At 54.1% G+C, this 24,138-nt stretch overlaps 1 protein-coding gene across 1 annotated transcript in view; it reads right to left on the bottom strand.

Annotated features, from left to right (window-relative positions):
* Positions 1–24,138, bottom strand: part of RAP1GAP2 (RAP1 GTPase activating protein 2) — a 145,388-nt gene that overhangs the window by 52,364 nt on the left and 68,886 nt on the right. Inside the window, exons 3-7 of the mRNA XM_062175762.1 lie at positions 7,101–7,136; positions 3,913–3,957; positions 2,946–2,978; positions 2,395–2,610; positions 879–982 (exon numbers count right to left, since the gene is read on the bottom strand). Coding sequence (XP_062031746.1) covers positions 879–982; positions 2,395–2,610; positions 2,946–2,978; positions 3,913–3,957; positions 7,101–7,136 — 434 coding nt within the window. The remainder of the gene's footprint in view (positions 1–878; positions 983–2,394; positions 2,611–2,945; positions 2,979–3,912; positions 3,958–7,100; positions 7,137–24,138) is intronic.

The raw sequence follows: 24,138 nt of genomic DNA, 5'->3' as shown, positions 1-24,138 counted from the left end.
GAAGGTAGGGTCTGATCTAGAGGAAGGTTGGGTTTGATCCAGAGGGAGGCGGGGTCCTGATCTGGAGGGAGGCGGGGTCCGATCCAGAGGAAGGGGGAGTCCTGATCTGGAGGGAGGTGGGGTCCGATCTAGAGGGAGGCGGGGCCCTGATCTGGAGGGAGGCAGGGTCCGATCCAGAGGAGGGGGGGGTCCTGATCTGGAGGGAGGCGGGGTCCAATCCGGAGGGAGGCGGGGTCCTGATCTGGAGGGAGGCGGGATCCGATCCAGAGGAAGGGGGGGCCCTGATCTGGAGGGAGGCAGGGTCCGATCTAGAGGGAGGCGGGGCCCTGATCTGGAGGGAGGCAGGGTCCGATCCAGAGGAGGGGGGGGTCCTGATCTGGAGGGAGGCGGGATCCGATCCAGAGGAAGGGGGGGCCCTGATCTGGAGGGAGGCAGGGTCCGATCTAGAGGGAGGCGGGGCCCTGATCTGGAGGGAGGCAGGGTCCGATCCAGAGGAGGGGGGGGTCCTGATCTGGAGGGAGGCAGGGTCCGATCCGGAGGGAGGGGGGGTCCTGATCTGGAGGGAGGCGGGGTCCGATCCAGAGGAAGGGGAGGTCCGATCTGGAGGGAGGCGGGGTCTGATCTGGAGGGAGGCGGGGTCTGATCCAGTGACCTTGAGATCAGGCTGCCGCTGTGCTCACCACCCTCGGCGAGCTGGCAGCCACAGCTGGTTCTCCCAGCCTGGCCACATCAGACACAGCCGCAGGGTTCCAGCAGGTCTGCTCCCCAAAGACACCCAGACCACACTGGCCCGACTGGTACTTCTGCCGCCCCCCCCACTCCGGCCTCAGCAGCCCCACCTGGAAGAGGCGTGGCCTCGACTAGTACCACAGCCCTACCTGAGAATGATCCGAAGGTACTCAATGCCCTCCGTCTCCTCGCACTTGATGGACAGGATCAAGTTCCCCAGGCTGCTGCCTGTGCAGTAGAAGTTCAGGTGATCCTGGAAACAGAAATCAGGGGTGAGTGGGGAGAAGGAGACCCTCAAGACATGCCCCCAACCACCTCCCTCACCAGGAGTGAGGAGCCCCACAGCAACAGGAAAGAGGGGAAGACGTTAGCCATGCAACTGCTGCCGATGGTGACCCCACTAACAGGTCCCAACCTCCAAGGCCTCAGGACGTGCTGAGCATTGCGCTAGGGGCTCAAGACCATTCCCTCCTTTCATCCTGACCACTACTTCATGCTCCCACCATAACACCCTCACGCCCAGAGGAGAAACCAGCGCTGCCCGGGGCCATACAACCAGCAAGTGACAGTTCCAGGGTTCAGACCCAAGTCTGAGTTCATCCTCCTGCCCCCAGGAAGCAGCCCTGACCACTTCAAATACTCATGGGAGTCCAGTGGCGCCTCCACTGAAGGGCAGCGACAGGAACTCTGCACTGGGGGTGCTGAGCCCTGGCTCAGGGAACAAGAGTCAAAAATGGGGCCAGTGCTCTGGTGTATCAGGTAAAGCCACTGCCTGTAGTACAAGCATCCCATATGGGCTCCGGTTCAAGTCCTGGCTACTCCACTTCTGATCTAACTCTCTGCTGTAGCCTGGGAAAGCAGTAAAAGATGACCCAAGTGTTTGGGCCCCTGCACCCACATGGGAGATCCAGAAGAAGCTCCTGGCTCCTGGCTTCGGATCGGTGAAGCTCTGGCCATTGTGGCCATTTGGGGAGTGAGCCAGCAGATGAAAGATTCTCTCTCTCTCTCTGCCTTTCTGTAACTCCGCCTTTCAAATAAATAAATAAATCTTTTAAAAAAAAAAAAAAAGAGTAAAATTGCAGCCTCCTGGAGCCCACCCCAGACCTGTAGAAGCAGCGTGGGAATCTGCATTTTAGCAAGATCCCCAAGTCTTTGCATGATGCCTTCTTAGGAGACTGTGCAGAGCTGTGTTAGGCTGCAGAATCCCAGAATGTGCCCTCGGGACTCCTGGAACCTGGCAAGTCTGACAGGCAGAATACTTTTAAAGGAATGTAACTGTCACTTTTCAGCAATCAAGGGCTCACAGCACGCCGTCTGGGCTGAGGACTCAGGGACCTGCCACACCTCCAGGGTGTGAGAACAGATTTTCCTTGAGCCGTTAAAACGCCACCCCATACTGTTCACCACAAACACAACTCAGTCCATCACCTCCCATAGCACTGGCTGGGGGCAGGGGTGCTCTCCCTGGGGATCCATCCCACCAGGCCTCCTGTTTCCACACTGCTCCTCTGGCCCTGCCCCCAGGTAGACCCCCAAAACTAGGACAGAGGCAGCCAGCACCCAAGGGGGCAGAGCGGGAAGGAAAGGAGAGAGTCGGGCCCCCCGGGGCCCCTCCACCCACCCCCACCCCCTGCAGCCCTCTGCTCCCTGGGCCCTGGCCCTCACCTTCCCCAGGAAGTGCCTGCGGTAGGCTCTGGCTTCACCCTTGCACTCCAGCTTGTAGCCGAACGTGTTGGGGCTGAGGCCGTCCTCCTCGTCCTCTTCACAGGTGCTGCTGCTGCCCAGGGACGTCGGGGTGCCCACATTCTCTGGGTCCTCAATCCAGTAGCCCCCAAACTGGGGCAGGATGATGAGCGGGTACGGGCCTCCCTTCTCCACAACCTGGAGGCACAGGGAGGGTGCTGTCTGCAGCTGGAGGCCAGCCGTGCAGTTCCCACCCAAGAAGCTGGGTTCTTGAGGTCAAAGGCAGGGACATGAACTCTTCCTCTAGGCTCCACAGCATCTCTGTAGCCCCAAGGTGGATGGACACCCCCCATTTCAACATGGAAAAGCTGAGGTCATGAAAGCAAAGACAGGAAGAGGCCTCAGGCCCCAAGAGCAGATCCAGCATTGTCCCCCATGTGGGGCTGGACAGGGCCCATCACCATGGTCACTATCAGCTCCCCAGGGACAGGACCCACAACAGACGGCAGCACAGCCAGAGCGGGAGCTCCTACCTCGTCAATGCTCGGGTACGGGATATAGTCATCCTGCAAGACAAACCAGACGACACCCCCATGAGTACCAGCAGCACCCACGTCTGAACACTGGGTCAGCCTGGCAGGATGCATGAGAGCTTTGGAGGACACACATCAGATGGAAGAACAGCCTAGAGGCAGCTCCGGGACCTGATGTCCACTGAGCTCTCCTCCAAATTGGCAGCACCTGAATGGCTGGAGAAGTAGCATACAAAGGTGCTGAGTGTCCTCACCCCACAAGGCTACACCTGGGAGATGACCCCATCTCACCCAGCACCCTGACCTCCTCATGACTGACCCGGGGAGTGGAACCTGAAGCTGAGAGCGGCTGCCCACTTCAGCACAGCCTGACCCCCAGACACAGGTCAGGTACATGCATAGGGTGGGTAGGGAGGACCCAGGCCCAGCCACGAAGCCGTGGGTCTCACCTGACAGGCCTGCTCAGAAGCTGCCCAGACTGCATCAGGCCAGGGCCCCCTAAGGCACAGTCACTTAAGGGCTCTTGGTAAGAAATAAGTTAGGGATGGGTGTTTAGCCTAACGGTTAGGGTACCCATGTCCCAAATGGGAGAACCTGGGTGCAATGCCTGGCCTCAGTTCCTGACTCCAGCCTCCTGCTAATGCAGACCCTGAAAGGTAGCAGGCGATGGCTCAAGTAGTTGCATCCCTACCGCTCACGTGGGAGACCCCATGTTCCCAGCTCCTGGCTTTAGCCTGGCCTAGCCCTGGCCACTGTGGGCATTTCAGGAGTGAACCAGTAGATGGCAGCGCTCCCTGGCACACACTCTCGCATTCTATGTCCCTCTGTTTACCTACTTGTCCATCTACCACTCAAATGAATAAATTTTTAAAAAGAAAAACAAAAGATGACCATAAGAAAGAAGACCCCAGCATGCTGGCAGCCCCTCCTGCCTTCCCCTCGCCAGCACCCAGCCACGCCAGCCCACCTTGTTCTTCTGGGGTCCCGGCTTCTGCTCTTCAAGCTTGATTCCCTGTGGAAACACGGAAAAGAGGACCATGGCAAGGACACCATCACTGCTGACATCTGTACCTGACACAGCCCCTCCCCTTCCTCAGGAGACCTCCCTGCAGCTTCCCCCCCAGCCCCCCACGGAAAAGCAAGGACCATAAAATGCCCACGGAGGAGGCTACGCACACCGGGCCTTGCGGGCTCAGGAATGACTGCAGAAACAACAGCTGGTGCGTGCTGGCGCCACCCAGGCCACACCTTGCTGCCATCCGTCCCCACGCAGCCCCAGGCAAGGCAGCCAAGCAGCTAGGTGTGTTAGCAGCATGAACTTGAGTCACAGCACAGGGGCCGACACCCCCAGCACCGCCGCTTACTAGCCGTGTGGCCTTGGGCAAGTCAAAAACCCTCCCTGTGTAGCAATGTTCTCATCTGTAAGATGGGTCTCGGTCTCACAGCAAGGGGGCGGCAGGGCCTGGGTTGGAAGCCAGGTCACCTGCCCAGCGTATGTGTGACCGTCCCCAAGCTGCCAGAAACCCGGGGCTCCAGCTGACAGGGCAGTCTGGATGCAGCTTCTCAGGACTCCCTGGGCTGAGCTACTCGGCAGCACTGCCCAGGGTGGGGGAAGTGTTGGGCGTGGGAGGGCCCCTCCCCCACAACAGATGCTCCTCTCACACCCAGGGGAAAAATGCCTGGGTGGCCAGCAGACTCTGTCCAGGTAGGCCAAGCAGGTGGGTGGGGAGGGGTGATGTCAGGAGTTTGTTTTCTGTGTCCTGCGTGAGTCACCCCAGTCTGGGAACAGCCTCTGGGGCAGGAGGGCAAACTTCATCCCACCCCACCCCCAGCCACTGGCTCGTCCTCTCGCCCCTCCCCTCCGCAGGGGAGGCTCTGAGCAGGTGTTACCATGATTTCCCCCTTCCCACCCTGATGAAGACGCTGAGGCTCAGAGAGGGAGAGCGACTTGAACAATGATGCTCAGCTGGAAGGTCGCAGGGTGGCCCTGAACCCAGGTCGGCAGGGACCCTCAGCCCCCCTGCTCCCTAGGGATTGTGCCCTTCTTCCACTTCCCAGACTCCTGGCCTGGCCATCTGGAGTCCCCCCAACTCAGAGTCACCCAGGCATTTCACTGCCCTGACAATTCCCATAACCGCGAGATGAGGCAAGACAGAATCTGGCCACACGGCAGGCCCTTCCTCTCCGCAGGACCCCACCATGGGGAGCTGTGAGCTCTCCAGGGCCAGCATCCTGTGGGCAAACCACATGGGCGTCGGCCACCACCGAGGAATGAAAACAAGAGCCTAGCCCCGGGTAGCTCCCCATGGAGGGGTGACAGCAACCCCTACAGACCCAAAACAGTGGAACGGGAGAGGCCGGAGGCCAGGCCAGTCACTGCTACACAGGACTCAGCTATGCACTCACACCGGGAGGCCTTGGGGGAGGCAGGGGGCACCAGCTGGGGGTGAAGGCAGTTGGGAGAGAAGGCAGGGTGAGCTGCAAAGCCGCAGCCAGCTGCCCAGACGGCTGGAATCCCATTGGCTGGGGAGGAAAGTCTCGGCTTTGCGCCAAGAAGCTAAGCACTTAATGATACGTGGCGGCCGCGGCACCTGCCAGCCTCGGTCCAGCAATGCGATCCTAAGTTCTTAAATGTTTATAGGACACACTGCAGTCCACACACCACTGAGCAGGAGGCGGCACTGGATGCCTGGCTTGTGGCAATGACACCATCACTGCTGACATCTGCACCTTACAGAGCCCCTCCCCCTTCCTCAGGAGGCCCCCTGCAGCTTTTCCCCCATCCCCCACCCCTGTGTCAGCTCTACTCGGCACTGCCCCTCCCCCCACAGCATCCAGAAGATTATTACGGGATCTCCTGACCCTGAGCCCAGAGCAGCCACTTGAGATAAAAATATCCCAGCACCATGGCCATGGCCTCCAGCCCTTAAGCAACTGTCTATCCATTCACCCTTGACTTCTCCTGTTTCCTAGCTCTGTGTCTCAGTGTTCTCACCTGTGAAATGGAGCTGATAACAATAATATCCTTACTTCCAAGAGAGAAAATAAGACCTGCCAATCTCTGGGCCAGGGGAAGTGCTGGAAAGACACGGGAACTTCAACAAGTCCATGGGAAAATGGAATTGAATGATAAGTTCATTTCAGTGCAAAAAGATAAAGGCTCACTAAGGCTGGGGAGGATGGAAAGTGCCACCTCGAGAACCACTGAGCACCTGCGGCTGGGGCTATTCTGGCAGCGACACCATGGGCAGTCCGTGCTACACAACACACGTTGCCTAGGAACTTGCTGAAGTGCCACTGTCAGCATCTTCCTCCTACTCCTTCCACCATATCCACTGGACTTTCTGGACCCCTGCACAGGTGCCACAGCTCTAACCTGTGAGCCCTGCCCCTCGGTACACATGGGCGTTTGCTCCTGGGATGCTTGAGATCCTTACATAAAAGGGCACAGTGTGATACCCGCAGCACAATGTAAATGCTGGGTTAATAGTTGCTACAATGTATTGTTCAGGAAATAAAGTCTGTATACATCCGGCACTCCTGTCCCCCAAGTGTTTTCCGTCTGTGGTTGGTTGGATCTGCAGGTGCAGAACCCAGATTTGGGAGAAGTCAAGTGTAATTATAGAGGACCCCAAGTCCCCAGACCCACACTGCACACCGACTTCTCTGCAGGGCTACCAAGTACTGACACATGTGCTCTCGTTCCTTTCCAAGCCTCCTGTCAATGGTATCTTCCTTCGATCTATTTAGCAGCTTGGAGTATTAAGAAACTTGTAGTGTTCAATGCAGGACTTGAACTTGGACCAGCCTCCCACCCTGCTGCTCTGCCACCTGCACACTATGTGCCGGCCCCAAGAAGGGGCTTTCCCAAGCTTTCTTTCCACCCTCCTCCAGGAACAAGAGACCCTTTGCAAGCCTCCCCACATCCATGGGGTGTCTGGCATCCAGGCTACTCTGCTGGGGAGATTCTGCTTTGGATCTTTCTGGTTTTCCAGGCAGGAGTCTTCCCCAAGTGCTCTGTGTGGCTCAACAGTCCATGGCCTCAGGTTGTCCAGCCCCGGGCCCCTCCCAGAATTGGGCTGGCCTTTGAGAGCCCCAGGGTCCCTGTACACTCGCCCCAGGAGTGTGGCTGCTCCCACCCATGGAGGTGCTCACCTGCATTTTTTCCAGCATCTCGAAGAACTCAGCGGACTGAAAGACACAAAGCAGGGTGGGGGGAGAGATGGGCGTCAGCCAAGAGGTCCCTGGGCCTCCATCCCCCTCTCCCAGACTGTCTGGAAGCCGAGCCAGGTTTCCCTGGGGACTCCATTCATTTGGACGAAGAAAGATCATTTGATTTTGCCTCTGCCGGGCTGCAGGGCCACAACACCCCACAGACAGAAGCAAGAATAAAACAGGCGTGGGCAGGCAAGTGGCTCTATGGAGAACAGCCCCTCTGTCGGGTGGGTTGGGGGCGTGGGGAAGTCAGGTCCCCCCAAAGGCCTCCAGCCAGATTCGTATTTGTGTTTTTACCCCCACAAGAGCCAAGATGTCCAACCCAGGTAGTGTCCAACTGCTACAGACACACAGCACTCTGTCTCCTCCTTGGAAACTGCACTCCGAATCCGATGCACACAGCCAGGGAAGGCAGAGCCAACCCACCACCACCACCACCACCACCATCACCACCACCACCACCACTACCACCACCGCTACTACCACCATTGCCACCACCACCGCCACCACCACCACCACCACCACCACTACTACTACCACCACCACCACCACCGCCACCGCCACTGCCACCGCCACAGCCACCGCCATCGCTGGGCTGCCACCTCTATCGCTGGGCTGCCACCTCTGCACACACCCGTCCCTCCCCACCCCGCCCCCAGGCAGCCTCTGGGACCCTAGAGCTTGTAAAGCCTGAAAACCTCTGAGTGAGCCTCCAGGGCCTGGATGGATTATTTTAAAAACCTCAAGCTGGGGCTGGGCGGTTGGCCTAGTGGCTCAGACACCAGCTGGGATGGCTGTGTCCCATATCAGAGGACCTGGATTCAATGCCTGGATCCGGCTCTGGACTCCGGCTTCCTGTTCATGTGCGCCCTGGGAGGCAGCAGGCGATGGCTCAAGTAGTTGGATTCCTGCCACCTACGTGGTAGGGTCTGGAAACCCCACGGTGAATGTACAGGAGTGGACTTGGGGATTCCACATCCAATCTCCCCGAGCCCCCCAGAAGCAGCCACCTAACACCCAGGTCCCAAACCTGCCCTTCCCACGTGCTCTGGGCACAGACGCACCATCAGCACTGTGCATTCTTGCCGACTCCAGGAGGCGGAGACTATCAGATGTAAGGAGCCCCACAAATCAGTAAGGACAGAGACGCGAACAGAAAGACAACATGGGGCAGAACAATGAACCCCTTAAACACACAGACCTCAGACCCAGCAATTCCACTCCTAGAAATCCTCACTCTGACACACTCACACGTGTGCTCAAAGACAGACACCCTCAAACGTTCACGGCTGCACTTTAGTGACAGTAAAAATGGACACGACTTAAATGTTAACCTGTGGGAAATCGGCTAGATTAAGTACCATTCACAGACTCAAACACAAATACTATAAACATCTGGGTGTACATAAACCAAATTTTTAGATGAAATAGATTCCTAGAAAACCACAAACCTACCAAAACTACTCAGAAAGAAATACAAAATCTAAAAAGACATATAATGTATAAAGAGACTGAATTAGTGATCAAAGAACTACAAGATGGCTTCATTTGTAAGTTCTACCAAACTTAAAAGAATTAATACTAACTTCTCACTGTCAAGAAAGTGAAGACAGACCACACACTAGGAGGAAATATTTGCAACCCATATATCTGATAAAGAACTTAAATGTAAAAAACAAAAAGGTCACTTTTAAAATGAGCAAATGGGGGCCGTCACTGTGGCATAGCAGGCGAGGCTTCCACCTGCAGTGCCGGCATCCCATATGGGTGCCAGTCCGAGTTCCAGTTGCTCCACTTCCGATCCAACTCTCAGCTGTGGCCTGGGAAAGCAGTAGAAGATGGCCTAAGTGCTTGGACCCCTGCACCCCTGTGGAAGACCTGGAAGAAGCTCCTGGCTCCTGGCTTCAGATGGGCACAGCTCTGGCCGTTGTGGCCACTTGGAGAGTGAAGCAGCAGATGGAAGACTTCTCTCTCTCTCTCTCTCTCTCTCTGTCTCTCTGTAAATCTGCCTTTCAAATAAATAAATAAATCTTAAAAAAAAAAAACAATGAGCATACATTTCCCCAAAGAAGATACACAAATGTACAATGAGCACATAAAAATACACTCAACATCATTCACCATCAGGAAATGCAAATCAAAACCACAACGAGATACCATTCATACCCCAACGACAGCTATAATCAAAAAACAGAAAACAGCAAGTATTGGCAAGGATGTGGAGAAGTTGAAGGCCTCACATATTGCTGGTAGGAATGTAAAACAGTGCAGCTGCTGTGGAAAATAATTTGGCAGCTCCGCAAAAAGTTAAACATAGGGGCAGGCATTTAGAACGGTCACATACCACATGGGAGTATGTGGGGCCAGCATCCAGCATGCCAACGCCATGGCCCTGCTAATGCAGACTCCGGGAGGAAGCAGTGATAGTCCAAGTCAGAGGCCTGGGTTGAGTCCCCTGCTCCTGGCTTTCCCCCCAAGTCCTGGCCACAGGGAGCGTTTGGGGAATGAACCAGCAGGTGAGAGCGCTCTTGGCTCGCTCGCTCTCTCTGCCTCCGCCTTTCAAATAAATAAATAAAGGTTAAACATAGACTGCAACATGACTCACCCATACACTCCTATGTATATACCCAAAAGAACCAAAAACAGATCCTCAAACAATTGTGCACAAATGTTCATTGCAGCATTGTTCATTCTTGCCAAAAAGTACAATCAACCCACATGTCCATCAACAAAGTACACGCTACTAGACACGATGGAATAGTAGTGGCCCAGGAAAGGAAATGAAACACTGCAGCATGCCTCAACACAGAACTCTGAAAACATCACACTAAGTGAAAGAAGGCAGACATGAACATGGAGACATGTACATTATGTCTCCATTTACATAAACTGTCCGGAATACGCAAATTCATAGAGGCAGCAAGTGGATCAGTGGTTGCCTGGGGCTGGGGGCGGGGATAGCAGGAAGCTGAGAGCTAAGAGGTACTGTGTTTCTTTTTGAGGCAATGAAAATGTTCTAAAATTGACTGTGTGATGGTTGCACAATCCTGTGAATAGACCAAAAACCACTGAACTGTCCACTGTAAATGGGTGACTCACGGTATGTAAATCTCATCTCAATAAAGCTGCCCAGAAAAACCACGCGACCATTCAAAAAGAGAGCAAGAGACGTATAAGGTTACCTAAGATGTTTTCCAAGATGCGTGCAGCTGGGGTGAGCAGCAAATCAGAGAACAACACATTGAATAGGATCCCATTCTTTTTTTTTTTTTTTTTTTTTTTTTTTTTTTTTTTTTTTACAGGCAGAGTGGACAGTGAGAGAGAGACAGGGAGAAAGGTCTTCCTTTGCTGTTGGTTCACCCTCTAATGGCCGCCGCGGCCAGTGTGCTGATCCGAAGGCAGGAGCCAGGTGCTTCTCCTGGTCTCCCATGCAGGTGCAGGGCCCAAGGACTTGGGCCATCCTCCACTGCCTTCCCGGGCCACAGCAGAGAGCTGGACTGGAAGAGGGGCAACCGGGACAGAATCCGGCGCCCTGACCGGGACTAGAACCCGGTGTGCCAGCACCGTAGGCGGAGGATTAGCCTATTGAGCTACAGCACCGGCCCCCATTCTTAATTAAAAAAAAAAAAAAACTTACTACCTAAAGCCACCTCTATGTATAGAAATGCATACAAAATGACGGGGAAGGATTTACCTCAAAGTCTCAATGAATGATCCCATCAAGAAGGGAGGATGAGTGTGGTGAAGGGTATGGGGCTTGATGTTTCCTCTCATGCACAAATATGCAGACCCACATTACTTGCATAAATAAACTTCTGATAAATAAGTTCCATAAAAGTAACCAAAAAAGATGAACAAAGGAAATGAACAAACAGCTGAAGGAGAAGCACACAATGACCAACAAACACGTGGCAACATGGCCAACCCCACCAGTTATTCAAGAAGTTAACATGGAAAGACAGCATCTCTCAGCTCTCAGATGGGCAGTGTGGGCAAGGGCAGGGGGTCAAGGACACAGGTCACCGCAGGCCTGGCCCAGCCCTTTCAGAAGGGCACTGGGCACTCTGTGTCCTAAGCTTCCTTTGGTCCAATGGGAAGCTTTCCTACAGCAGTGTTTGAGCAACTGCACAAAGGCACATGTACAAGGGTATCTACCACAGCATTACCTGCAGCCAAAGTGTGGAAGCAAACAGCCTGCCGAGAGGCCAACAATAAAAACGCACACAAGCATCCTCAGCCGATACCGCATGACAAGAGATTTGTGTTAATATGCTCAAAGATTCACAAGGAGATTGCTAAGCGAGAAAAACAGCGAGTAGAACAAGGGAATCTCATTGCTTTCGGTTCAACACAGAAAACCTGTTGGCATGTGTCTGTGTGTGCGTGTTCTGCATGCGGGTACACGCACCACCCCTCCAGAGGAAACTGTTGTAAGGATACGGGCCAACACGAGGTAGAGGTGAGGGCAATTGTTCTTCCTCCCTTTTGCTTTTCAGTGTTTTTAGAAGTTTCTACAACAATTACAGACTATTTTTGCAACTGATCAATGTGTTTCATACGTTAAAGCCCTTCCTTGCTTCCACTACCTCCAGCTACAGGCCCTTCCGTGACTTGACAACAGGATGGACAAGGGACCACAGGCACACAGCCTACAGTGCCTGGACAAAGCCCCGGGAGCCAGGCCAACTCACCCCGCAGTGCATCCTTGGCTCTGGGTACACTAAGAAGCTTTCCTGAATCACCCACAAATCTAGCTCACTCTCTGCCATCCGTGTAAGCTGACAATCAAAAAACTTTGACACGGTAACCCATAAATTTGTAGGATTGCTAACAAAAAAATTTTTTTAACTTTAGCTGTATTCCTAGATGACATCCATCTATCAGTCAATCAGTTAGCCCCAGTGGAGTAAGCACCTTCAAGGCACGGACCAGACGCTGAAAGTACCAGGCAAGGGCCCAGCTTCCAGGGCATCGGGCCTTAATTATAAGACGACACACTCCAGAGCTGCATCACAGGTGCCCTGTGCCACAGGCATTCTTGCCAAGGAGGCAAGACGCATTTTGCTGGAAGGCCATATTTCATTCTCTATTGAAATTACTCTAAAATCTAAGGGCCCAAAACAATCTCTGTGGGTCTGGAACCCAGGACTGGTTTCGTTGTGCAGTCCTGGCTCAGGGTTTCCCGTGTGGTTGCAGCCGGGATGTCGGCAGGGGCTGCGGTCATCGGAAGGTGAAGAGCAGGGGACACGGACGAAGCTGCAGGACCTTTTACGACTCTGAGATCACGCACCCCGCTTCCTCCTTATCCTACTCATCAGAAGGGAAGCCCAGCCTGGCCTCATAGGGAGGGAAGACTGGTCCCACCTCATGAACAGCTGAGCATCAGACAATGTGCAGACACAGCGTAAAACCAGGACCTCAAGGAAGGCTTCCTGTAAGACCCAGGATCCCGGGCAGACTCTAAGGCCCAGAGGGAATCCACGTGGCCAAGGAGGGGGAAGAGGGCACGGAAGCTGGCAGGGGTGGGAAAGGGGCCAGCGTGAGGGACGCAGGGGGTTAAGGGACACCAACATCCCTAATCGGGTCACTGGTTCAAGTCCCGGTGGCTCCACTTCTGAGCCAGCTCCCTGCTGATGAGCCTGGGAAGGCACTGGAGGATTGGAGGATGGCCCAGGTGCTGGGCCCCTGCACCCATGTGGTAGACCAGGAGAAGCTCCTGGCTCCTGATTTCAGCCTGGCCCAGCCCTGGTCGTTGTGGCCATTTGGGGAGTGAACCAAGGAATGAAAGATATTCTCACTTTCTCTTTCTCTTTCTCTCCCTCCACCCCCGTGTGTGTGTGTGTGCGTGTGTGTGTGTGTATGTGTAATTCTGGCTTTCAAATAAATAAATGTTTTTAAATTTTTTGGGGGTGGGAAAGGGAAGAGGCACACATATTTGATGAGCGGTGAGTGGATCAGTCTGACTGAACCAAGCCCTCTGGTCAAACACCTCCCAAAGGTCACACGGGAAGGCAAAGCTGGAGTCAAGGTCTGAGGGACTCTGAACCCAGGAATCCAGGCTGAATCATCAAGGCAGAGCCGCACCACTTGGGTCTACAGGAGAAGGAGAGCAGGCGGCAGAGCCCAGGGATCAGAGGCCGGGTCTGGGGAGTGGCTGAGCCGCCAGGGCCCAGCTGCGTGGTACAAGGTACATGACGCAGTCTCTTAATTCCTCTCTTTAATGTCCTTACCTGGAAACTGAATCAAAGAAAGCCTGGCTTGTGGGGCCCTGATGTGGATGGGATGAGAACGTGTACAAGTGTGCAGCCAGGACCCGGGGCGCAGCGAGCGTCGGGTGAACAGCCGCTGTCGGAAGGCACGCCTGGAAAGCTCGCTCTAGGAGCATGCTCTGTCCCCACAGAGGCAGCCCGGCAGCTTCGGGACACTCGGTTTCTGGACGTCACTGCGTCCCCAGGAATGATGTGTTTAGATTGCTCTTAATAACAGCTGTGTGATGCTTCCTGAATGAAGGTGCTTGGTGCCCCTGGAGCTGGCACTGCTGGGGAGAGGAAGGGCTATGATTCAGCCTTGGCCACGAGCCCCGCACTGGGTGGACAACTCCTGCCTGGATAGTGCCCGGGAGCACACACCACTTCTCAGCGACTCGGTGAACTTTCCAAGGGGACAGACGCAGCCTGGGCTGAGGGTGAGTCTCCTTTTCCACACGGAGGCCAGCTGACTCAGGCCAGCCATGGAGATCCACCCCTGTCCACACACCCGGAGAACTTCTCACGCTGCCAACGGCACAACAGCAGGCATTCAATAAATGCTCCCTGACTCACCAGCCTTGTCCCCCACGCCCTACAGGACGGACTGAAGTCCTGCCTGGGGCAGCCGTGGGAAGGGGATCTCCCTCGGGCAGGAAGCAGGCCCAGGGTTTCTGCAGGGGAAATGTCGCTCGGCCCCCGCATCCACGCAGCGGCCGCTCAGCTGTCTGGTTTATTATTAGCAACAGCCGTTGCCACCCAAATCAGAGCGGAGGCCAGGGTTTCCCCTTGGGCTCTGCTGTAACCGCCAGTCAAGTAGGCCGTGAAATCATCACCCAGGGCCAGGGCTCGGCCCCAGGGACTGGCCCACCCCTCTCCCCCACCCCCATGTGGAAACGGCCTGGGCTTCCTGCCAAGGGCAGAGGGGGTCTTCGGAGGAGCAGACACGAGCAGGGACTGCGAGGAGCCACTGGGGTCTGGGATGCCCTCAAGCGGGCAGCAGGTTGGAAGCGATGGAAGGAATGGGGCGTCTGTGAGGACGGCCGCCCTGGGTCCCCACGGATACCGAAACCTGGGGACGCCCACGTCCCTTAGGTAAAACAGAGCACGTGCACATCCTCCCACACATTCCACGCCTTCATGTCTTCTTTACTTATTCCCTTTGACAAGGAGAGGGACGGCGGCACAGAGAGCGAGCGAGCTCCCATCCACTAGTTCACTCCCCAAACGCTCACAGTTGCCGGGGCTGGGCCAGGAACTCGATCCAGGTCTCTCACATGGACCGGCCAGGGACACAACGACCTGAGTCATCGCCTGCGGCCTCCCAGTGAGCCCAGAGCCAAGACTGGAACGTCACTCTGAAATGGGATGTGCGTGTCTCAAGTGGCACCTTAACCACTGGGCCAAAGGCCCTCCCCACCCTTTAATCATCTCTAGATTACTTATAATCCCTAACACAAGGCAAGCACTATGTCAGTAGTTGTCAAATTGCTGCTCAGGGAATAATGACAAAAAGTCTGTGCACGGTGTAATTATTTTCAAGTATCTTGGATCCGTGGTTTTACAGAACCGCCAGACACAGAGATTCTGTATGGCTGTGGCGGGGGGATTGGGGGGAGTCACCACTACCCAGGTCAGCACCTGTGCCCTTCCTGTGGGCGGAGCAGCCCCGCTTCTTGGACATGGACATGACTTCTCCATGCAGACTGGCAGCTGCCTGTTCTCCCCCTCCCTGCCGCACCCCAGCAGTGAGACCCTACCAACACACTCCCCTCTCCCTTCTCTCTGACCCTAGCTCTGGGTTCCCCCTTCTGCTCCAGTAGAAGGGGTCTGTTCACATGTGGGTGGCCTTGCCATGCCCCCCTCCCCAAGGAGTGGCCACAGGCCCACTGCTCCCAGCATGGAATGATGTTGTCTGAGGGGCCTGCACCTTGCAGTCACGTTCATGCCAGCACCAACTCCCAGGACTGTACTAGGAGCACATGAGCCAGCAGGTGCACAGCCTGGCCCATCCCCTGCCCAGCACACACACCACATGCTCGATGTACAGCAGCCGCCGCCTCATTATCCCTGCCCGCCTGCATCCAGGACACCCAGTGAGCAGGCAAAGGCACAGCACCAGCAAGGAGAAATGTGGCGTGGCAAGGACTTCTCCACCCACGTGGGTCCCAGGGGAATGGAGTGGAGATGCAGGCTGGGCAGAACTGGGGGAAGGAAGAAAACCAATCACAGCCAGTCTCTCATCCCCCATAGAGAAGAAGACATCACAAAAGAAAAGCAGATGTGCCCCCACGGCTGCCTGACTCAGCTGCTGGCCCAGGTGTCCCCCTGCACAGGGTCTGCAGGGTAAGCAGCAGCTGGCCACCCACCTGGCTGTTCCTAGCAGGAGCTCAGAGGTTGCCTCACCAGAAGAGAAGGTCCCTGAGGGCAGGATTCCATTGCCGGGTCCCCGGCTACATCCCTGGACCCAGAAGCACCCAGCACACTACAGACTCAAGAAGCATCACTGGTGAGTGACTGAATTCTCCACCGTGCAAGACGAGGATAAAGCAGGCAGTGGAGGCGGAGTCTTAAGACTGGAACCGGGCAGGGCTGCCTCCTCAGATGGCCAGGGTCGGGGCTCCTGCTGGCACCCCTCACCCTGGACAGCCAACCCCATCTCCAATGGGCACCCTCCACAAGGAGCTGCCCCCTCCAGCATCAGGTCCTGTTGCAACCACGTTCCCCCCACCTGCACACTTCTCTCTCCTATCCCCCTGCACACAGCCCTGGCTGCTGGCATGCTCAGAAGCACCACCTCTCCATGTCCCCCAGGACCAGGTGCCTGCAGAGGTGTTCCATCCCCTGCAGCACTGGGGATGCACCAGAAGCACCTGGAGGGCTTGTGAGAACACAGCTTCGGGTTCCCCGCCCCTGCAGGTTCTGGGTCTTGACCAGAGAAAGTCTAACGAGTTCCCAGGAGACCACATTTTGAGAACCACTGACCTATGGAATTCACTGTGTTTGACAGTGAATGCAGACGGTGTGTGAAAGAGGTCATCTCCACCGGCGCCGCGGCTCACTAGGCTAATCCTCCACCTTGCGGCGCCAGCACACCAAGTTCTAGTCCCGGTCGGGGCACCAGATTCTATCCCAGTTTCCCCTCTTCCAGGCCACCTCTCTGCTGTGGCCAGGGAGTGCAGTGGAGGATGGCCCAAGTGCCTGGGCCCTGCACCCCATGGGAGACCAGGAGAAGCACCTGGCTCCTGCCATCAGATCAGCGCGGTGCGCCGGTCGCAGCGCACCAGCCGCGGTGGCCATTGGAGGGTGAACCAACAGCAAAGGAAGACCTTTCTCTCTGTCTCTCTCTCTCACTGTCCACTCTGCCTGTCAAAAAAAAAAAAAAAAAAAGAAAGAAAGAGGTCATCTCCGAGCAGAGACGCCAGAGCACAGATGGGAAGGGAGGGAGCGGGGAAGATGACTGGGACCATAGGATATCTTAAAAACCAGGTGTGGGACAGGCGCTTGGCACAGCAGCTGCTACACTGGTTGTGCTGCACACATCTCGGATCAGAGTCCCTGGGTGTGTGTCCTGGTTCTGCTCCTCACTCCAGCTTCCTGCAAGGCAGCAGTCATGGCTCAAGTGGTTGAGTCCCTGCCACCCACATGGGGGACATGGATGGAGTTCCTGGCTCCTGGCTTCATCCTGGACCAATCAGTTGGGGAACCAACCAGTGAATGGAAGATCCTGATAGCTGTCTATCAATCTATGTATCTATCTATCATTCTCCTCTCTCTCCATCTCCCTTTCAAATAAGTATAAATTTTTGGGTCCAACACAGTTGGCATAGTAGGTATAGTAGGCTAGGCTTCCGCCTGCAGCACTGGCATCCCATAGGGGCACCTGGGAAAGCAGTGAAAGATGGCCCAAGTGCTTGGGCCCCTGAATCCACGTGGGAGACACAGAGGAAAAAGCTCCTGGCTCCTGGCTTGTGATCAGCTCAGCTCCAGTCATCGCAGTCATTTGGGGAGTGAGTCAGCGTATGGAAGACCTTTCCCTCTCTCTCTCTCTCTCTCTCTCTCTCTCTGTAACTCTACCTCTCAAATAAATAAAATCTTTTAAAAAACAAAATAAAATTTTTAAAGTAAACAAAAATAAAAAATTAGGCACACATATTTAAGTCTCTAAGACAGGACTTGAAAGTGCAAATGACGCAGCCAGTGCTGTGGCACAGTAGGCTAAGCTTCCACCTGAAGTGCTGGCATCCCACATGGGTACCGGTTTGAGTACCAGGTGCTCCTCCTCTGATCAAGCTCTCTGCTAATGGCCTGGGAAAGCAGTAGAAGATGGTCCAGGTGTGTGGGCCCCTGCACCCATGTGGGAGACCAGAAAGAAGCTCCTGGCTCCTGGCTTCAAATAAACTCAGCTCCGGCCATTGCAGCCATCTAGGGAGTGAACCAGTGGACGGAAGACTACTCTCTGTCTCTCCCTCTGTCTGTAACTCTACCTCTCAACTAAATTTTTAAAAGAATTTTTTAAAAAAACTTAATTCCTTATTAAAGAAAAAAAAAGAAAGACAGTACAAATGACTACAGATACCAGGAAAACAACATCAAAGAGTAAGAAGTACAGAGATTAAATCAGTAATTTAAAACCTCTCAACAAAGTGAAGCTAGGTCCAAATGGCTTCACAGTGACCTCCACCTAACATTTAAAGCAGCAGCAGCAGCATCAACCTCTCTCACTCTCCCAAAACAGAAGAGGAGGAGGAAATACTTCCCACCCTAGTCTATGAGGCCCACATTACCGAAGCCACACGAAAGAACCACAAGAAAACCACAGACCAATCTTTCACAGATCCAGAGGCAAACCAAATTCAATAGCATATTGGCATATGCCATGACCAAGTGGGATTTATCCCAGGAATGCAAGTTTGCCTCAATGTGAGAAAAAAATCAAGAGAAAAAAAAAAAAAATGCATGGTCAACTCAATTGAGTCAGACGCAATTGATAAAATCCAGTATCCTTTCATGAAAAAAAAAAACAAACTTGGGAATCTAGGCATAAAAGGGAATTTCCTTCAAAAATTGCCTGTCGAAGGGCAATATTTAAAAACCCACAGAAGGTGGTGCTGAGGCATAGTAAGTTAAGCATCTGCCTGGGGCGCCAACTTCCCATGTGCACACCAGTTCAAGTTCCAGCTGCTCCACTTCTGATCCAGCTCCCTGCTGATGGACTGGGAAAGCAGGGGAAGCTGGTCCAAGTGCTTGGGCCCCTGTACTCGCATGGGAGACCTGGAAGAAGCTCCTGGCTCCTAGCTTCAGATGGGCCTGCCACGGCCATTGCAGCCATTTGGGGAGTGAACCAAATGGAAGACCTCGCTCTCTGTCTCTCTCTCTCTGTATCTATAACTCTGCTTCTCAAATAAATAAATACATCTTAAAAAAAAAAAAAAAACAGCAAACATCACACTCAGTGGTGAATAACCAAAGGTTTTCTCCCCAAGATTAGGAACAGATAAGGATGCCTGCTCTCAGCGCTAATATTCAATGAACTGAAAGTTTTAGCCAGAGCAAAGAAATAAGTCATCTATAATAGAAAGGAAAAAGTGAAACCACCTCTACTTTCAGAAAACACGATCCTGTGTTGGAAATCTCAAGGAACTCAGCACAAAAACCACCAGAGCAAACAAAAAGAGTCATTAACGTTGCGAAGGACAAAAGCCCCGTGTGTTTCCATACATCAACAAGGAACAATCGGAAAAGGAAAGCAAGAAAAAATGCCACTTGCAGTAGCATCCCAAAGAATAAAACACCTAGGAACAAATTTAACCAGAAGACGTGGACACTGAAATCTACAAAACATTGCTGAAAGAAATGAAATAGACGGGCGACATCCCCCGCTCATGGACGGGAAGACTTGGTTAAGACAGCAGGGCCACACAAAGTGGTCCAAAGATGTATCACAGTTGCTATCAAAACCCTACCTGGCTTTTTATTAGAAACTGAAAAGCTGACCCAAAATACCAGGAATGCAGACTAGCCAAAACATTCTTGAAAAAGAACAAAGTTGGAGGACTCATATCTCCCGATTTCAAAACTTACTACAAAGCTACTGTGATCAAAACAGTTCAGGGCTGGTACAATAGAGAGCTGCAAGCCAAAGGAGCGGAACTCAGAGCCCAAACATAAACCCATACATCTGCAGCCGAGTGAGTTTTTTAAGAATAATTTTTATTTATTTGAAAGGCAGGGGGACAGAGAGAAAGAAATCTTCCACCTGCTGATCATTTCCCAAATGCCCTCAACAACCAGGGCTGGGCCAGGTTGAAGTCAGGAGCCTGGAACTCCCTCGGGGTCTCCCACATGGGTGCAGGGGCCCAAGTCTTCAGGCCGTCTTCCCTACCTTCATGTTGGCAGGAAGCTTGATCAGAAGCTGAACAGCCCAGATTCAGCTGGCACTCTGATAGGGGATGCCAGCATCACAGGTGGCAGTTTAACCAGCTGAACCACAACACCAGCACCACGCCCTACCCCAGGCCAACTGATTTTTGACAAGGGTACCAAGACCAACGCATAGAACAATCTCTTCAACAAATGGTGCTGGGGGAAATGGAACATCCAAATGCGAAAAAATGAAGTCAGCAGTTCCATTTTTTTCCAGTTTTTGAGTAAATGCTCTACTTTTTCCACAATACCTACATCATTTCGTATTCCCAAAACCAGCGTCACAAGGGTTCCAAACTTTCCACACCCTCACTAAAGTTTGTTCTAGAGTTTTTAAACATAAGTCATTCCATGGGGCCGGCGCTGTGGTATAGCAGGTAAAGGCGCCGCCTGCAGTGCCAGCATCCCATATGGACACGGCTCAAATCCTGGCTGCTCCACTTCTGATCCAGCTCTCTGCTATGGCCTGGGAAAGCAGCGGAAGGTGGCCCAAGTCCTTGGGCCCCTGCACCCACGTGGGAGACCCGGAAGAAGCTCCTGGCTCCTGGCTTCGGATCGACACAGCTCCAGCCATTGCAGGCAGTGAATCAGCAGATGGAAGACCTCCTCCTCCTCCTCCTCCTCCTCTTCCTCCCCCTCCCCCCCCTTCTCTCTGTGTTTAAGTCTGACTTTCAAATAAATAAATAAATCTTTTAAAAAAAGAGAAAGAGAAAGAAACAGAAGTTATCCTAGCAGGTGTAGGTGACAATCTCCACCTTCGTTTTGATTTGCATTTCCCTGATCACAAACAGCAATGAGCAGCTCTTCATGCACCTACTGGCCATCATTTGTCTTCTCCAGAGAAATGTCTGTTCAAGTCTTTAGACCATTTTTAAATCAGGTTATCAACTTTTTAAAAATGTATTTGAGAGAGAGATAGGCAAAGAGCACCCAACCACTGGTTCATTCCCCAGCTGCCTGCAATGCCACGGCTGGGTAAGGGCTGGGAAATGAATCCAAGTGTCCCAGGAGGCAGGCAGGAACCCCATTACTTGAGCCATCCCCACTGCCTCCCAGCACCTACATGAGCAGGAAGCTGGAATCAGGATCCAGAGCCAGGAACTGAATCCAGTTACTCCAATATGGGATACATGCGCCTCGATGCCTGCTCCCAGGTAAATGGCTGTTTTGTTATTGAGTTCTTCACTTTTTTTTCCAAAACCAACCCCTTATCTGATACATGGCTTGCAAATATTTCCCCCATTCCTTTCAGTCTGCTGATGATTACTTTTGCTATACAGAAGCCTAATGATCTCATTTCTACAAAAATACCTAGAAAGACAGAAAACATTAGCAGTTGCTAGGGAGAAGGGAAGAAAGAGTCGGGTTTCATCTGGGGGGATGAAAATATTTTGGAATTACAGAGGCAGTGGCCACACAGCACCCGGAGCGCACTAACTGCCACTGACAGGGTTACTTTTAAATGATGAATTTTATGTTACATAAATTTCACCTCGATTAAAAATAAGAAGAGTGGAGGAGTAAAACAATGGCTGATGCCCACAAGGGGCTGCCAAGTGGAAGCACAAGCTTAACACTGCTGGAATTTCAAGATAAGCCACAAAGCCAAATGTTTATACCCTGGTAATTAACTCGATAAAAAAAAAAAAAATCTCCACGTGGACCAAACACAATAGACCCGTAACCCACATGAGTCCCCAGGACGCAAATCCCAAGCTCTGCTCAGGACAGTGGGGAGCCACTGAGTGTTCCTGCTAGGGAATGACACGAGATAAGCAGAGTTTAAGTGCCGAGGTAGCCTCTGCTGGGCACCGAGTTGGGCACTTTGCAAAAACCAGCCCTAGGACCAGGGAGGGAGGGCGAAGGGCTTGGAGGGCTGGAGTGGCCAGGCGACGTGTCCACAGAGAACGCAGCCAAGAGAGAACACAGCTCACGTCCAGATCTACCTGGGTTTGCCAGCTCAGCATCTCCCACGCAGCATGCCACAGGCGTCTCCAACTTGACAAAGCCCAAACAACTCTCAGCAATTCTTCCCCTCCAAAAATCTCCCTCCAGGGAGGGCATTTGGAGCAGCAGTTAAGACGCCGCTTGGGCTGCTCACATCCCAGAATCCGAGCTCCTGGGTTCCGGTCCTGGCTCTGCTCCCGAGTCCACCTTCCTGCCAATGCACATCCTGGGAGGCGGCAGGTAGGGGCTCACGTAATTGGGCCCCTGCCACCGACATGGGAGACCTGGGCTGAGTTCTCAGCTTGCTGTTATGGACATCTGGAGAGTGAATCAGTAGATAGGAGACAGACCAACCTAACTACCTTCCTTCCTTCCTTTCTCTCTCTCTCTCTCTCTCTCTCTCCAATAAATTAAGTAAACAAAAATTCTTCCTGTGCCACAGCCAGTGTCCCCATCTCTGGGAGCAGCACCACAAGCCAACTGTCACGTGAGCCACAACCCTGAGAGTCATCACTGATGTCTGACCCTCCCCCCCCAACACCCAGTCCTCCTACAACTCTGCATCAAAACGTGGTCCAGGTCTGACGGCCTCTTACCACCTCCAGGCCACTGTAGTGAGTCACACAGCAGCCCCCTCGCTGGGCTCCCTGCCTCTCCCACCCCTTCCGGTCAGTTCCCCAGACAACAGCTGCAGAGTCCTCTGGGAAGACACAGCAGACGGCATCAGTGCCCAGCTTCACGCCCCCCAACACGTCACTAGCCACCTGCTGCCGAGGGTTGGGCAGGCCAGGCCACTTCTGTTTGGTTACAAGGTCGCCCATTCCCCTTACCCCTCCTAGAGCTGACGATGGCACAGCCTGAGCCCGAGGAACTCCTCAGCCCAGCCCCCTAAACAAGCGTCCTGTCCCTCCCCACACTCATGCTCAGGCTGCCGCCCTAAGCTTCCCTGGAGAAAAAGGGGGTGACACAGCCAAGGAGGAGAAGAAAGGCAAGAAACAAGCCAGTGGCCGGCCAACAGCCCGCAGGTGCCGTCAATGAGGAAGAGCCCCGCAGGCCTGCCCCAGCTGCGCCAGCCTGGGCCCCATGTCCACCAGCAGGGGCACCAAGCCCTCCAGGGATGGCCCAGCTGGGCAGCACAAGACCTCGGCTCTCTCCCTCCTGACCCAAGCCCCACACTCCCCACACTCTGAAGCTCCATCCACAGTGCAAGGGAAGAGCAAGAGGGGCTAGAGCCACCAGGCTGGCCGGGCAGCTCCAAGTGTCTGGGCCAGGCTGGAGCCTTGAGGTAGAGCCCCTCCCCCTCTCTCCTGGAAGCACCCACCTGCGGAGCCTGGCAGGGGTCCCAGAAGCCACCCCAGGTGAGCTCTATGTTGTCCCATGCCATGCCAGGAGCCCACCCAAGACCTGAACCCTGACTTGGTCCCTGTCCCCCCCCCACATCCTCCTACACAGAGTCCCTCTGTGCCTGATTCCTGTTCCTCCTTCCCCTGAGTGACAAGCGGCTCACACACCCCTTGGTAGGCAAACAGCCACTCGGGGCTCCCTGCCAGGTGACAGGAGGAGGGGCTCTGCCCCCAGCCCCTCGGGCAGCAGGGCCTGGAGGGGCACCGCTCCACAGCCCCGGGACACTCACCAGAAGGCTCTTCAAGAAATCCATCATGTTCCACCAGGGCCGGTCCCCTGGGAGTGGGGACCCTGCCTGCCTGAGCCCCGCGGCCGTGGCTGCTACGGCTGCTGCTGTTGCGGCTGCCACCACAGCGCTGACGCTGGACAACTTCCTTAAGATCAGACAAGGAACTGCAGGATTTGGGTGTCCGCCCGGAGTTGTTAGTCCAGGCCGACCGGCCCCGACCTTTGACCCTCCTCTGCTAAGACGGCTTTTCTAGAGAACCCGGGGCTGGTGGAGCTGCCTCGCCTCCTACAGCAGGAGGGTAAGGGGACCCTCCCAGGGAGAGGTGCTGGGGCCTCAGAGGATGAAGGAGTGAGAGAGCCCCCCCAGGGCTTGCAAATGCGACAGAAACAGTGCCAAGCCTTGTGGGTTGTGGGACCATGGCAGGCCCACTTAGTTGGAGGCTCAATGTTCCCATCTGTGAAATGGGAAGCTCTATGCACAAAGAAAATAAGAACGAAGTGAAAGAAAGATCAGGGGTCTGTAGCTTCAAATGCATTCCTGTGGGCCCCACAGATCCTAAAACCTCACGGGTCAAACGCTGGAAGACAGGCAGGTACGGCACAGAAGTTAAGACTGAGCTTGGGATGTTTGTAGCCCCTATTAGAGCCACAAACTGGAGCTGGGTTCCGGTCCCAGCTCCGTTCCGATTCCAGTTCCCTGCTGACGAGGACCCTGGAAGGCAGCAGCT

This window comes from Lepus europaeus, chromosome 18, assembly GCF_033115175.1.
Source record: "Lepus europaeus isolate LE1 chromosome 18, mLepTim1.pri, whole genome shotgun sequence".
Taxonomy (NCBI): domain Eukaryota; kingdom Metazoa; phylum Chordata; class Mammalia; order Lagomorpha; family Leporidae; genus Lepus; species Lepus europaeus.
Note: the sequence above shows the minus strand (reverse complement) of the source record. Positions and strands in the feature narration are given on the sequence as shown.